The 14,601-nt window shown below is 51.6% G+C and overlaps 1 protein-coding gene across 2 annotated transcripts; it reads right to left on the bottom strand.

Annotated features, from left to right (window-relative positions):
- Positions 1 to 207: 207 nt before the first annotated feature.
- SLC2A4 (solute carrier family 2 member 4) lies at positions 208 to 14,064 on the bottom strand. Of its 2 annotated transcripts, XM_065896624.1 has the most exons (12): positions 14,058 to 14,064; positions 6,761 to 6,775; positions 4,314 to 4,405; positions 4,033 to 4,205; positions 3,822 to 3,946; positions 3,592 to 3,707; positions 3,329 to 3,491; positions 3,055 to 3,242; positions 2,779 to 2,883; positions 2,529 to 2,630; positions 1,836 to 2,039; positions 208 to 1,306 (listed from the first exon to the last, which is right to left on the bottom strand). In XM_065896624.1, exons 1-12 carry the CDS (start codon positions 14,062 to 14,064, stop codon positions 1,103 to 1,105), a joined length of 1,494 nt encoding a protein of 497 aa, XP_065752696.1. In that variant the 3' UTR covers positions 208 to 1,102. The 2 variants fall into 2 exon arrangements, with proteins under 2 accessions (XP_065752696.1, XP_065752695.1); XM_065896623.1 differs by lacking the exons at positions 6,761 to 6,775; positions 14,058 to 14,064 and adding an exon at positions 5,710 to 5,933 and having other exon boundaries at positions 4,314 to 4,430.
- Positions 14,065 to 14,601: the final 537 nt, after the last annotated feature.

The raw sequence follows: 14,601 nt of genomic DNA, 5'->3' as shown, positions 1-14,601 counted from the left end.
AAAGCAGTGACTACAACTCTTTAGGTGGCGGGGGGGGCGGGGGGGGGGGTGAGTGAGTGACAGCATCCAGAGGGTTCTGCGGCCTCGGGCTGAGGCAGGATGGAGAGAAGACGGGGGTTGGGGTGGCTATGGTCCCTGCCTCAAGCCCATCCCGGAGTGTCTTCGCATGACAGGACGCTCATCTCATACAGTAACTTTATATACGGATCTCTATATATATACATTTAGTACAACAGACCTTCAGTTTCTTCTCCCTGCCCCTTCTTTTCCAAACATATACAAAAATATCTGAAGGCTCCTCCCAGCCCAGTGTTCACAGGCAGCCTTTCAAATCCCTCTTTCCCTTAGTTGGTCAAAAGCCTTTGGGTACAACACCCTCCCGGGATGGGAGAGGAGGAAAGAGCTGGGGCCCCCATCTGGCAGCCTTGGGGAGCAGCTGGGGTGGGGCCCGGAACCCTGAGTCTAGAGAGGCGCCTGCTGTCCCTTCCTCTCCCCACATGTGGACGTGTGTTCCCTCTCACCCCAGAAGCCCGAGCAAGAGGACTGAGCCTGCAGTGAGAGAGGTGAGGTTAGACCTTGGGAGGGGTGCGTCCTTTGCCCTGGAGGGGACAAGACAGACCCCCCCCCCTTTCACCCAGAGTCTGTGGCAAGAATTCAGAGAAAGTGCCAGAGTGGGAGGAGTCCAAGGTGACAGGAACTGGATATCTCTTCTCCAGTCCTGCTCTTGGCTTCCGTTCACGCCCACCAGAAAGTCAGTCTTAGAGCCTCTCCTCCCTATAATCCCCCTTCTCTGGCCGGGGCGGAAGTATCCTGGAGCTGGGGCGGGGTGCGGGTGGGCTACAGAGGAAGGAGGGGATGAGAAGGGAGAATGGCCCACCCCACAGCCACAGCCTAACCACAACACAAATAATCCAAGAGTCACACGAGGGGAATGAGGGGGGTGCTCAGACCACCCTTCCCTCCAGCTTCCCAATTCCACCAGGCTGCAGGGGGTTTCTCCACCCTGGAAGTAATGGGGAAGAGAGGGTTAAAGTGCTGCAGAGGAAAGGAGGGGGTCTCTGGGTGGGTTGAAGAACTGGCTCTCCCGCCCTTGCTTTGCCCCTCAGTCATTCTCATCTGGCCCTAAGTACTCAAGCTCTGTGCTGGGTTTCACCTCCTGCTCTAAAAGAGAGGGTGTCCGGCGGAAGGCGGCTGAGATCTGGTCAAACGTCCGGCCGCGGGTTTCAGGCACTTTTAAGAAGGTGAAGATGAAGAAGCCAAGCAGGAGGACCGCGAATAGAAGGAAGACGTAGGGACCCATAGCATCCTGGGACAAGTGGAGAAAGAGGTGTTGACAGAGGAGAGGGAACGGGTGGCCTCCAGCAAGCCAGGGACTAAGGCCTTCACAGGGATACTGCACAAAGCAGGTGGCTCCTTTGCGGGGCAATGGAAATTACCAGGAAAATTTAGTGAGAAAAGAATTCTCTGAACCCCAACTCTCCTGGTTTTTCCCTCTCTTACCATCCTGAGTCACTGAAGTCAGAGTGGATTCCCGGCCATTTGCAGTATTAATATGAAGTTTGTAATATTACTCCTAGTCTAAGTAAGTTATGCCACTAGTTTGTTTTGAAGAAACCTCTGTGTTATCCAATCTAGGTCAGTTCCCTTCTTTGATTCTGGTGGAACAGGTGGTCTTCAGGACCCACGTGGTCCACCAAAGTGACCCCCCAGACCAGCACTCTATGGGCAGGGGAAAGGGAGAAATGCTGACTGGAAAGTAACTGGGCTAGTTGTGAGTGTGAGTTGCCGTCCTCTGGCTGACCATGTGGGAGATGGGGACCGGGCAGGGGACCTACCGCAACATACTGGAAACCCATGCCAATGATGAAGTTGCACGTCCAGTTGGAGAAACCAGCCACAGCCATGGCTGCTGGGCGGGGTCCCTGGCTGAAGAGCTCGGCCACGATGAACCAGGGGATGGGGCCAGGGCCAATCTCAAAGAAGGCCACAAAGCCAAAGATGGCCACAATGGAGACATAGCTCATGGCTGGAACCCGCTCCTGGGGGCCAGGCAGGGAGGGTGGAGAATTCAGGTCAGGTCTTTCTGGATCTTCCTTTGCCCTCAACCCAGCAAACTGGCATCTACCCCTACCAGCTGCTCACGGGGGGCTGGCCACCCTTGGTTAGAATAGGTCCTCGAGCGCTTGACATTCAGCTGGCCACCCTTTGCCAATTCAGGGCAGAGGGAACGTGGTCTCCCAGCTCTTATAACTGTGGATTCCCACTTGGTTCTAGAGCTGGGTCCTTAGGAATTATTGGTCCTGAGGCTTGACAGGGGCTCTCCTCCCTGGCTGCCAGGATTGTGCTACAGCTTCCACCCAGAGGAGGAAGTGCAGCCTGGGTCCCTCGGTAGCACGGTCCTGGCATACGGCCTGGCCTCAGGATCAAAGGCATGTATGTTGAGGCATGGCCCTGGCTGCCCACAGAGCCCCTTGGGGCAGTTCCCCTGGGTTGGGCCACGGGTCCCCTTCCCTCTCCCTAGGCCTCACCAGCAGAAGCAGAGCCACGGTCATCAAGATGGCACAGCCACACATGCCTGCCAGGCCTAGGAGTTGGAGGGTCCGGCGCCCAGCCCGTTCCACCAAGAACACCTGAGGGGAGAGTCAGGGCTTGCAAGGGGCCTTTAAGGCTTGGGAAGTGGGAGGGGTTAGGTGGGTGGGGCCAACCAAGAGCTGGATCTCCAGGAAGCCCAGGGTTGTGAAACCAATGGTGGGGGCCCTTCCAGAGTTAAGTAGTTACCGAGACCAAGGTGAAGACCGTGTTGACCACACCGGCTCCGATGGTGGCGTAGGCTGGTTGCCCTACCCCCGCCGTCTCGAAGATGCTGGTTGAATAATAGAAAACCTAGAGGTGGGCGAGAAGAAAAGGGGATGGCAGGGATATGTCCCTCCCTCCCTTGCAGCCACTCGAAGCTGGACTGACCCTGAATTTGAACGGAGTGGGCTTGCTCCCTTCTTCCCTCCTCTCAGGCTCTTCCCTGACCCTTGCCCTTCCTGGAGGCTGCTGCATACGTACTGCGTTGATGCCCGACAGCTGCTGGCTCAGCTGCAGCACAATTGCAATGACGAGGGGTTGCCGGTGGATGTGGCTGCCCAGGAGCTGGAGCAGGGACAGTGGCCGCTCATGCTCCAGCTTCCGCTTCTCCTCCTTCAGCTCAGCCAGCTCTTCAGACACGTCGGCCCAGCCTGTCAGGCGCTTCAAACCTGGAGGTGAGTAGGGTCAGGTCTGAGAGGGCAGGGAGGGGGCCTGGGAGGAGGACAGGCACCAGCAAGACGGCGCAGGAGCTCACTCTTTCTGGCGGGCCCCTCCAGGTTCCGGATGATGTACAGGTAGCGGGGGCTTTCTGGGCAGAAGGGCAGCAGGACCAGCTGCAGGAGGGCAGGCAGCATAGTGATGCCCAGGAGTAGTGGCCATAGGGTAGCAGTGCCCAGTATGGACTCCAAGCCCAGCACCTGTGGCAGAAGGGTGGGAGGGAGGGCAGGCCGTTCAGCCTGTCCCCAGAGCCCCACCCCAACCCCCTTCCCAGCCTCCCGTGAAGCCAGGTCCAGTCACCTGGGCAATCAGGATGCCAGTGACGATGGCCAGTTGGTTGAGTGTCCCCAAGGCGCCCCGCAGGTGAGTGGGGGCGATCTCCCCCACGTACATGGGCACCAGCCCCGACGTCAGCCCTGGGCAGAGGGAAGGAGAGAGCTTCTGAGGGCAGCTGCCCACTCTGACCCCCCAAGCCCAGGGAGAGTGAAGGAGAGCAAGGCACTGGGCGGGACCACAGTGCCCGCGGGTACCTGAGTAGGCGCCAATGAGGAACCGTCCAAGAATGAGCAACTCGTAGGAGGCAGCCGCCTTGGCCAGGCCCATGAGGGCGCCCCCTAGCACTGCCAGGGCATTGTTGAACAGCATTGCCCTCTTCCTGGCAGGCAAAGAGTGGGGCTGTGAGAGTTAGGGCATTGGTACTCTGGCTCCCTTCCTGTTTTCCCTTGCCCTCCAGCCTCATACCTTCCCAACCACTGAGAGATGACGCCAATCAGGAAGGAGGAGATCATGCCGCCCACAGAGAAGATGGCCACGGAGAAAGCCCAGAGCATGGTGAGGGTGCCTGGTGGGATGGAGCCGGGTCCCTCAGGCCCCTGCCTCCCCAGCCACGTCTCATTGTAGCTCTGTTCAATCACCTGGGGGACAGCACAGGAGTTATTCCCTGCAGACTCCTCCCTCTCTGCTCACTCCTGACACCCCCTGCCTTGTCTGGGCACCCCACTCTGCCAGCTGTAGCCCCTCACCTTCTGGGGGGCATTGATGACCCCGATGTTGTAGCCAAACTGCAGGGAGCCGAGCACAGCGGAGAATACGGCGAGGACCAGGGTCCCAGTGACTCGTTGCTGGGGGTGCTCCCCATCCTGGGCAGGCGGAAGCAGAGAGGAGGCATATCACATGGAATCATGGCATCTTTCCTTCCTCAAGGGGCCCAGGCCCAGCAGGAGCCTTGAGATGCTGGGTTCCATCCAACATGTTGGGCGAGGGAAAGTGGGCCATATTAGGAGTCGCTTGAAGATCTCACCGTAAACAAGAGCAGGAAGAACCCGAGAGTACCAGGGCATGGAGGAGAAACTGATGTTTGAGTCCAGTAGGCAGAGAAATGTTTGAGGACCTGGGTCTCACAATTCCTCTGTGACCTTGGGACAGGCTTGGGCTTAAAAGACCTGAGTTCAGATTTGTGTGACCTTGGGTAAGTCACTGCCCCACTCTGAACTGGGGAGATAGGGGTGATGTTGCCTAATTCGCCTACCTGTCAGTGAAAGTGTGAAAATCAAAATCAAACGTTAACAGTGTCCCCAGCAGTGCTGGTTTTATAAAGTGACAAGTGCATTATCGTCATCAGCCTCTGTCCTCTCCCCTCCCATCTGGGGGTTCTCTCCGCGGGCTCCTGGAAGCCCCCAACAGGCTCAAGAAAGCCATTTCCCAAAAGGACATCGCGGTCATTCCTCCTGGCCTATGGCCTTCTCTGTCTCCGCCCCGGCCTCCCTTCCCCCTCTAAGCTGCGACGAAGGGCAGGGGGCCATGCTGGCTTTTGCCTGGGAGAGCCTTGCCCAGGGGATGGGGGCGGGAAGGTGGTATGAGGTGCGGTAGCGGTGGTGGCTGATCGCTGGCGGCACAGACTGTCTCCAAACGGAAACCTGAGCTGGGGGAGGAAGGGCTGACACTCCCCTCTACCCCTCCACCAACCGTGGGGCGAGGGAAAGTTCAGCGTCCTGGAGGACTGACAAGAGTGGGGGTGGGGGTGGGCCTACGGAGAACCTCCGGTCCTCGAAAAGTTGCGGGCGAGCCGAGACAGACGGACAGCTGCTGAAGGGCAAGACCCGCCTGGATCTGCTTTCTTGAGGGCAGAGTGTCCACGATCCCGGCGCAACTCGCCAACTAGAGAAGGGGGCGAACCCTGGACTCCCAGAATCCAGCCGCTGTCCTAGCCCCCGAATAATCCCCCAGACCCACTCTGCCTCTTGGAGGGACTGGAATCCGACCGTCACGGGTTGTCCAGCCCGGGTATAAATAGCCAGTCCCCCACCCCCACCCCCTGCGTCTGCGCAAGGACCGCCCCCTAGCTGACCCCAACCGCGACCCCAGCCCGAGAAAAGCGGGACGCGTGTCCGCGTCCCGCCCCCGCATGCCAAACCCTACTTCGGAGCCGATCTGTTGGAAGCCCGACGGCATCTTGTCTTAGGAACTGGAGATGCACGAGCTGCCGTAGATGAGAGGGAGGCGACTGGGGGTCTGCGGCCCTAGCCTTGGCGGGCAGAGGGAGCGGGGGCGATGGGGGTCGCGGAGCTTTGTGCGGAGGGCGAGTCTGGCGGGACCCACAGCCACAAGCCGAGGAGCCAGAGAGCAGCTCCCGGGGATCTGGCTGAGCCTGGCCGGCGGGGGAAAGACCCGAAGAGCAGCCCCGGCGGTCCCCCAGGGCCACGCCTTTCACAGCACCCATTGGCCGGGAGCCCGCACACCCCAGAAGGCCACGCCCCTCCCTGAGCCTGAGGCTGAGAGTTTGGCACCTGCTGTAGGGTAGGCCAGCGAGGCCACGCCCGTCAGCGTGCCGGGCGAGACACGCCCCGCGGGTTCCCGCCGGCCTACGTCCCGGAAGCTTTGAAAAGGGGGTCCTGGGACCCCCTGGAGGCCAAGTTCCCCTCAGTGTGAGGACTCCGCCCACCGGCCAAGGTTCGGGGCTGAAGAAGCGACTTCAAAGCCCTTAGCGGCGGCTCGGGACGGCGGGGTCCGAGAGGAAGGGACGGGCCAGGTACACTTGCCCGGGAGAGAACTCGGGCGGCCCAAAACTGCGCGAGCCGGCGCGCGGGGTGGGTGCGGAGCAATGGCCTGGAGTAACCCACAGTGGTTATTTTTAGCTCCCACATTGGGAGACGCCAAATGTCAGGTCCCGGGTGTCCCGGCCGGTCCCGGGCGGGGGAGGGCAGGGAGACGGAGCCTTAAAGGATCCGCGACACGCTTCCCACGCGGAGATAGCCTTGGGCACAGGAAATTCCGTTCCTAGCGGGTCGGGTGTCTGGCCTTGGTGGTCCTCTTTCCATGCATCCCTGCTCTGGGCACTGTCTATCTGGCCCTGCCCCTACACCGGTTCCCCACGTTGGTTCCTGGAGGCGGCCCGAGGGACAGGTGGTCACACCAACCTGAGGCCCCTGAGCCGCCAAAAATGTGCTAGCCGCGTGGACGACTAGGACACGCTTTCTAGAGGTCGCTCCGGGTTTGAATCCCCAGCTAAATCCTGCCCAGCGAGTTGGGCGCGACCTAGGGGTGGCGAGTCCCCAGAGCAGCGGAACACTCGGAGTACAGAGAGCGCGCGTCTGGGAAAAGGGGCCTCAGAAGCGCGGGGCTTTAGTGCCACCTGGAGGGAGAACGCGGATCCGCAGCGGATCGGGCCAGGGTGGTCTCCGGCCCACTGTCCCCGTCATTCTACCTCTCTAAGGCTTCCATTACTTCCAGCCCAGGACTCTTTCTGGAGCTCCAGATCCGACTGTTCAGCTGCCGCGTGGGTGGGCAGCTCACATGATAAGCGTGTCCAGACCTGCTCCTCCTGCTAACTTCCTCATCCCAGTGAATGGTCCTATTAGCCATCCTGTCACTCCTATCAGAAGGAGGAAGTCATGCTTGATTTCTCCTCTCCTGCACCCGCCCCCACCCCTTTACCAAGTTAGTTATCAACATTGGAGTTTTGACCTCCTAAACTCTCATATTCATCCGATTTTCTCCACCTGTACTGTTGCCACTCTGGTCCAGACCACCATCACCCTGACTGGTCTCCCTGCTCCTCCTCTTCCCCAACAGGGAGGGCAGAGTACCACACAAAACAGTCCAACCTCTCACTCACGCTCCCCCCAGAAGTCTTTGTTGCCTACTGTCAAGTTCAAACCCCTTTTCAGAGTGAACAAAACCTCCTGCCTTTCCTCTTCTATCTTTGCCTCACTTTCTGTCCTCTCCCTTGAGTTTTAGTCAATTCCTAACTACTTTTTTTTTTTTTTTTTTTGCGGTACGCGGGACTCTCACTTTTGTGGCCCCTCCCGTTGCGGAGCACAGGCTCCGGACGCGCAGGCTCGGCGGCCATGGCTCACGGGCCCAGCCACTCCGCGGCACGTGGGATCTTCCCGGACCGAGGCACGAACCCGTGTCCCCCGCATTGGCAGGCGAACTCTCAACCACTGCGCCACCAGGGAAGCCCCCTTAACTACTTCTTGTACCTAGAACACACTGTGCTGTTTCACTCCTTGGTGCCTTTGCCATGCTAATCTTTCAGTCTGCAATACCAGAGGACTCCTATTCATCCTCCAAAAAAAGCTCACCCTCTCTGTGACACCTTCCTTGGCTTTCCTCCAGAAATCCATGTGTCCCCAGGACTTCCCTGGTGGCACAGTGGTTAAGAATCTGCCTGCCGCTGCAGGGGACAAGGGTTCGAGCCCTGGTCCGGAAGATCCCACATGCCGCGGAGCAACTAAGCCTGTGCGCCACAACTGCTGACCCGCGTGCCACAACTACTGAAGCCCGCGCGCCTAGAGCCCATGCTCCGCAACAAGAGAAGCTCCCGCTCGCCACAACTAGAGAAAGCCTGCGTGCAGCAACGAAGACCCAACACAGCCAAAAATAAATAAGTAAATTTAGTTTTTAAAAAAAGTCCATGTGTCCCCAATATAGTGTATTGTCATAATTTCTTCTCTGCACCTTAACCTTGAGGACAGATGATCATCTTGTTTACCTCTGTATCCCCAACACCCAGCCTAGGGGTGGGCACTCAGTAAATGTTTGTTGAACGAATGGAATGAAGGTCTGCTCCTGATAGCCAAGAATGCGGATTAGGGAGCAATCACAAAGCGGGGAAACCTTTGGTGAATGGCTCCACATATCTGACCAAGGGGATGTAGATGAAGAACTAAGGTCTGCTGGTTGAGGAGAACCAATCATTTATGAGCAGAAAGGAGCAGAAGCGATTGATGGAAGCGGAGAGGGACCAATCAGGAAGGTAAAAGGAAAGCCAGGGATGCTGGAATACCACAAAGGGAGGAGGGCAGGGAGAGAGGAAAAGCCAAGAAGAGTGCCAAGAGGAAAAAAGGGAGTTGGGGGGAGGCACAGATTGGGGGCAGATGATAAGTCAGTGTAGCAGGTGGAGTGCAGGGCTGGGGTCTGTCCTGGCACTCAGGGCACGGCACATTCCTGATCTCATTCAGATGCTGTGTTCTGACGCTTCCAGGAGTTTAAACCCCAGAGAAAGTGGAATCAAGGAAAGCAAATCGGAGCTAGATACAGGGGATAGAGTAAAGTGTATGGAGAGAGTGATGGAGGAGTAGAAGAGACAACAGGAATAAGGAGAGACAGTTGGGAGGGAGGAAGAAAAATGGCTGGGACGGTGGGAGAAAGAGGTCGATTGAGAGAGGATGGAAAAGGAAGGAGAGAGACACAGGACACAAGTGGGTACTTCACACTGGAGCCTGTGTGTGTTGATTTGCCTAGAAATTAATCTTTGGCCCATTTGATCTCAGAACCAGTTGTAGCCCTTCCTAAGCTCTGCCCTATGTCATGGGGAGTTGATCCCTGTGGGCTTTTGTTTTCAAGCTCCTGTGTTCACTGCCTTCTGGCCTGGTGCAGCCCACAGTAGGTAAGAGATTGGAGGGCAGGAGAAAGCCAGGATATTTCTTCCCTGTCTCTGCGTCCAGCTCCTACTCTACAGGCCCACTTTGCTTCCAGCTTCTGGAGGGAAACCTTGGACCCCTGAGCTCCAGCAATGCCATCTCCTCCCTTTGTCCCGTCACTGTTTTTGTCAATATATGAGGGTCTCAGGTACAGAGGATTGAATTAATGACACAGTTCTTGGTACATTATCCTCACTGATCTCTGTCTTATCTTGTTTTTATTTAAAAAGTTATTCTCTTTTATTTCCACACCCATTTCTCATTTGTCCTCCCTCAAAAGACAACCATTCCAATGTATTTAATGATCACCTGCAAAACATGACTTTTTTTGCGTGCACACATTTTTAATTTATGTAAATAGCAACTGGTTACATATTTCAATCTGATCTTATTTTCAGTAAGCACTATGTTTTAAAAACCCATTCAGGGAATTCCCTGGTGGTCTGGTGGTCAGGACTCTGAGCTTCCATTGCAGGGGGCATGCGTTCGATCCCTGGTCAGGGAACTAAGATCCCACAAGCCGCAGGGCGCAGCCAAAAAAAAAAAAAAACCCATTCATGTTCTATGATTATCAAAGTTATTGTTGTATAATTAATCTATTGCATTATTTATTTATTGCATAATTTATTGTTGCATTATACTCCACAATGTCAGTCATCCCATTGATAAGCACCCATGCCACCTCCACTTCCCAACCACAACAAATAACGTGGCAGTGAACATTTTCATACAAGGCTCTTTATGGGGGATATGTCTCTGCCTCTGCCTAGGTCTTTGTCTTTATTTCTATCTATCTCCACCGAGCAGAATTGCTGAGTCATAGGGTATACTTACACCTAATTTGACTAAAGAGCTACCAGCTTGCTCATAAGGATGACGATCACAGTCTCCAGTTCCATCAGTAGTTTGGGAGGGTTCCACTACCACCACACCCTCTCAGGCAGCATCCGCCCAGAGCAGGATAGTTAAGAGTATGCATAGTTAAGAGCCCAAACTGCCTGAGTTTGAGTCCCAGCTTTGATATTTACTAACTTCGTGCCATTGGGAAAGTTACCTAAGCTCTTTGTGCCTTGTTTACCTCATCTGTAAAATGAGAAGTGAGATAATAATAGTATCTACATCTTAGGGTTTTAATGAAGATGAGTAATGTAATAGTCACATAGTGCTTAAAATAGAATTGAATACGGTTAATTATTTTTGTTTTTTAAAACAGCTCTATTGGGTTTCCCTGGTGGCGCAGTGGTTGAGAGTCCGCCTGCCAGTGCAGGGGACACGGGTTTGAGCCCCGGTCTGGGAAGATCCCACATGCCGTGGAGCAACTAGGTCACAACTACTGAGGCTGCGAGCCACAACTACTGAAGCCTGCACGCCTGGAGCCCATGTTCCACAACAAGAGAAGCCACTGCAATGAGAAGCCCGCGCACTGCAATGAGAAGCCCACGAACCTCCACAAAGAGTAGCCCCTGCTCACCACAACTAGAGAAAGCCCACACGCAGCAATGAAGACGCAACACAGCAAAAAAAAAGAAAAAGAAAAAAGAAAAAAAAATTTTTTTATGAAATAAAATGTACAATTTGGTAAGTCAAAAGATTTTTTAAGTTGATGTATAACTGACATGTAACATTAATTTCTGGTGTATAACATAATGATTCTATATTTGTATATATTGCGAAATGATTACCACAGTAAGTCAGGTTAACATCCATAATTTGATAAGTTTTGACATATGTATACACCCATGAAACTCTCCCCAGAATCAAAATAACACATCCATCACCCGCAGTGTTTCCTTGTACCTCTTTGTAATTCGTCTCTTCAGCCTCTAGGCAACCACTGATCTGATTTCTGTCATTATGGGCCAGTTTGCATTTTTTAGAATTTTATGCAAATGAAATCATACAGAGCGTACTCTTTTTGTCTGGGTTTCTTTTACTTACTGTAATTATTTTGAGATTCATGTATGCTGTTGCGTGTATTACGAGTTCATTCATTTTTGTTGGGAAATATCATTGATTTGATTATCAATAGTAATTAGTTTGATTATCCATTCACCTGTTGATGGATATCTGGGTTATTTCCAGTTTGGGGCCATTACAAATAAAGCTGCCAGGAACATTCACATACAAGTCTTTGTAAGGACATGTATGCTTTTATTTCTCTTGGAAAATACCTAGGAGTAGAACGGCTGGATTATATGATAGGTGTATGTGTAACTTTTTTTTTTTTTTTTTTTTGTGAGTAAACCAGGCTTTTACTCCTCACAAGGTCATTTCTGAGTTGCAAACAATTTTTCCCTATATTTCCCCCACTCAGTCTGGGCTGCCACAATCAGACAGACAGAAAGTGCCAGGACACTTTTTTCTTGCATCTGTAGTGGAAACCTTAGCAGCAGACAGTAGTGTGTAACTTTTTATGAGTCGGCCAAACTGTTGTGCAAAGTGGTTGTCCCATTTTACATTCCCACCAGTGATGTCTGACAGTTCCAGTTCTTCCACACCCTCACCAACACTTAAGATGGTCAAGCTTTTAAAATTCAGAATGGGCTATATGAGATTTTAATCAAATGACAATTTGCTTCGATTTCTAATATTTGTCAGTTCAGTAGGTGAAAGGTGATCTCTTACTGCAGTTTTCTGTGATTACTTAACGGCTTGGAGCATCCCTTTCAACACTTGTTAGCACTTTGGCCGTCTTTTTTCTGCAGATTCCCTCCTTGTATTCTCTGCCCATTTTCTCTTGGAATATTTTTCTTGTTGATGGGTAAGACATTTAAACAAATAATATCAGTTCTTTGTCAGATTTGGACATTGCAAATATTTTCTCTTGTTGTATCGGCTGCCTATTAATTTTTCTTCGGTGAACTTCATTTGATAGAAATCCTTAAATTTGGTGTAATCAGAATGACCAATTTTCCCTTTAGGGTTTGTGATTTTGAAATTTTGCCTATGTTCTTTTCCATCTCTGCATCACAAATTCACCTTTTCTTCCAATAACTTTATAGTTTTACTCTTGATATTTAGCTCTTTTTAATCCATCTAGAGTTCATCCTTGTTTTGGGTGTTAGGGATCCAATTTATTTTCCTCATATTGAGCCACATTTACCACATGTCCGATTCTGATATATACAAGTGTCTGTGTCTGGTATTCTGTTCCATTGGTGTATCTGTCCTTGCACTAATACTATACTGTTATTGTTGCTGGATGCTTTGTAGCAAGTTTAAATTTCTGGAAGGGCAAGATCCCTCTTGTTACTCTTACCACTCAGAGTCAACTTTTTTTTTTAATTAATTAATTTATTTATTTAGGCTGTGCTGGGTCTTAGTTGCAGCACGTGGGATCTTCATTGTGGCATGTTTAGTGAGGGATCCTTAGTTGTGGCATGTGCACTTCTTAGTTGTGGCACGTGAACTCTTAGTTGCAGCATGCATGTGGGATCTAGTTCCCCGAGCAGGGATCGAACTTGGGAGCGTGGAGTCCTACCCACTGGACCACCGGAGAAATCCTCCCTCTCAGTGTCAACTTAACCATTTGTGTTTTTTTGTTCTTTTTCTTATTGCTCCAAACAAATTTGAGGGTAAACTTATCAAGATCTTTCAAAAACCCTCCCCCAAAACAAAAAACAACCACCAGATGAATTTTTATGGGTAATATATCAAATTGTAAGTTATTCTGGGGACAAGTGATATCTTTATAATGTTAAGTCATCCCATTTAAGAGCATGGACTATCTCTCTGTTTATTCAAGTCATCTTCTATGTTTTTTAGTAGAATTAAATTTTTTCTTCCACTGAGGTCTTATGAATACTTGGTTTCCTAGATGCTTCATAATTTTTGTCAGTGATGCAAACTGAGTGTTTTGTTTGTTTGTTTGTTTGTTTGTGATACACGGGCCTCTCACTGTCATGGCCTCTCCCGTTGCAGAGCACAGGCTCCGGACGCGCAGGCTCAGCGGCCATGGCCCACGGACCCAGCCGCTACGCGGCATGTGGGATCTTCCCGGACTGTGGCACAAACCCGTGTCCCCTGCATCGGCAGGCGGACTCTCAACCACTGCGCTACCAGGGAAGCCTGTAATGTATTACTCTTTAAAAACATTTTTTACATTTGGTTAAGTAATATTTTATTAATGATGTTTGCATCTGTATTTATAAATGAAATGGGCCTATAATACTTATATTACCCTTAACTGATTTCAGAGGCAAGAGTAACGTAGCCTCAGAAAATGAGTTGGTCACTTTTTCACTCCTTCTCCAGATCTGTATCTCAAAATGCACTCCAGGCTGAACCATAGGAGATTATCTGGACCAGCATCCTGTTTCCCAAGCAGGCAAAATATTATCATTCCTATTGTATAGATGAGGCAATTGAGGCCCAAGAATAACTTCCTGAATGGGGTGGAATTGGAACCTGGAATATTTTAACTGCCTTGGGTGTACAACTTCTTGGTCTGACCAGTAAAATAATCACCAGTGACCTGTATAATAATGAGGTTTTGAGTTATAATACATAATATTAAAATAACATTGCAAGTTTCCAGAGTTCACTTATTTATCAGTTTTTCTCAGAACTCAAAACATATTTTCCCATAGAAATAAACAAGTTGGTAGGGTTTCCACATCAGGTTGCCTACCTCATATGGCGTAGGTCCCATAACCTGATCCAATATTCCAACCAAATTTGATCTTTCAAATTCTTCCACTGTAACTTCTGGACTCAACATCTGTCATCATCCTTATATGCCAGCCTCTTCTCTGAATGCTCCTTTCTGAAACCTGGCTGTCTTGGAGGACACACTTCCCTGGCAGCCCTTTTTTTAAATTAAATTAAATTCTTTTTTGCCACGCTGCATGGCACATGGGATCTTAGCTCCCCAACCAGGGATCAAACCTGCATCCCTTGCAGTGGAAGCACGGAGTCTTAACCACTGGACTGCCAGAGAAGTCCCAGCAGCCCTTTTAATAAAGGCCTATTTTTGGTCCTACTTCATATACCTCAGGGTCTGGAGCTGGGAGTATTGATCCTCAATGCTACTTTAGACCATTATTCTTCCTTCATCCTTCAAAATCCTCTGCTCCTATGACGTTCATCTCTGGAAGTAAATTGCCCACTACCTCTAACTGTTGCTGGGGTCTTCCAGCCTGATCCTTCACCCACATTCACTGACAACTTTAGCACCTGGCTCATCGTCTTCCTCTTTACACCTATGTTCTCATCATCATTGCTGTTGACTTCAAAGCCCACCAGGGTACTCCACCGACTTACAGTCTCTCACCCTTCAGTCTCCTCTCCAGCGACCTTTCTCTTCAGCCCACCCTCAGGCCCCTACTCATGGCTCTGTCATCTCCTAAAACACCCTCTCCCAGTTTCTGGAATTCAAGCCTTGCAC

The sequence above is a fragment of the Phocoena phocoena genome, chromosome 19, assembly GCF_963924675.1.
Source record: "Phocoena phocoena chromosome 19, mPhoPho1.1, whole genome shotgun sequence".
Lineage (NCBI taxonomy): Eukaryota > Metazoa > Chordata > Mammalia > Artiodactyla > Phocoenidae > Phocoena > Phocoena phocoena.
Note: the sequence above shows the minus strand (reverse complement) of the source record. Positions and strands in the feature narration are given on the sequence as shown.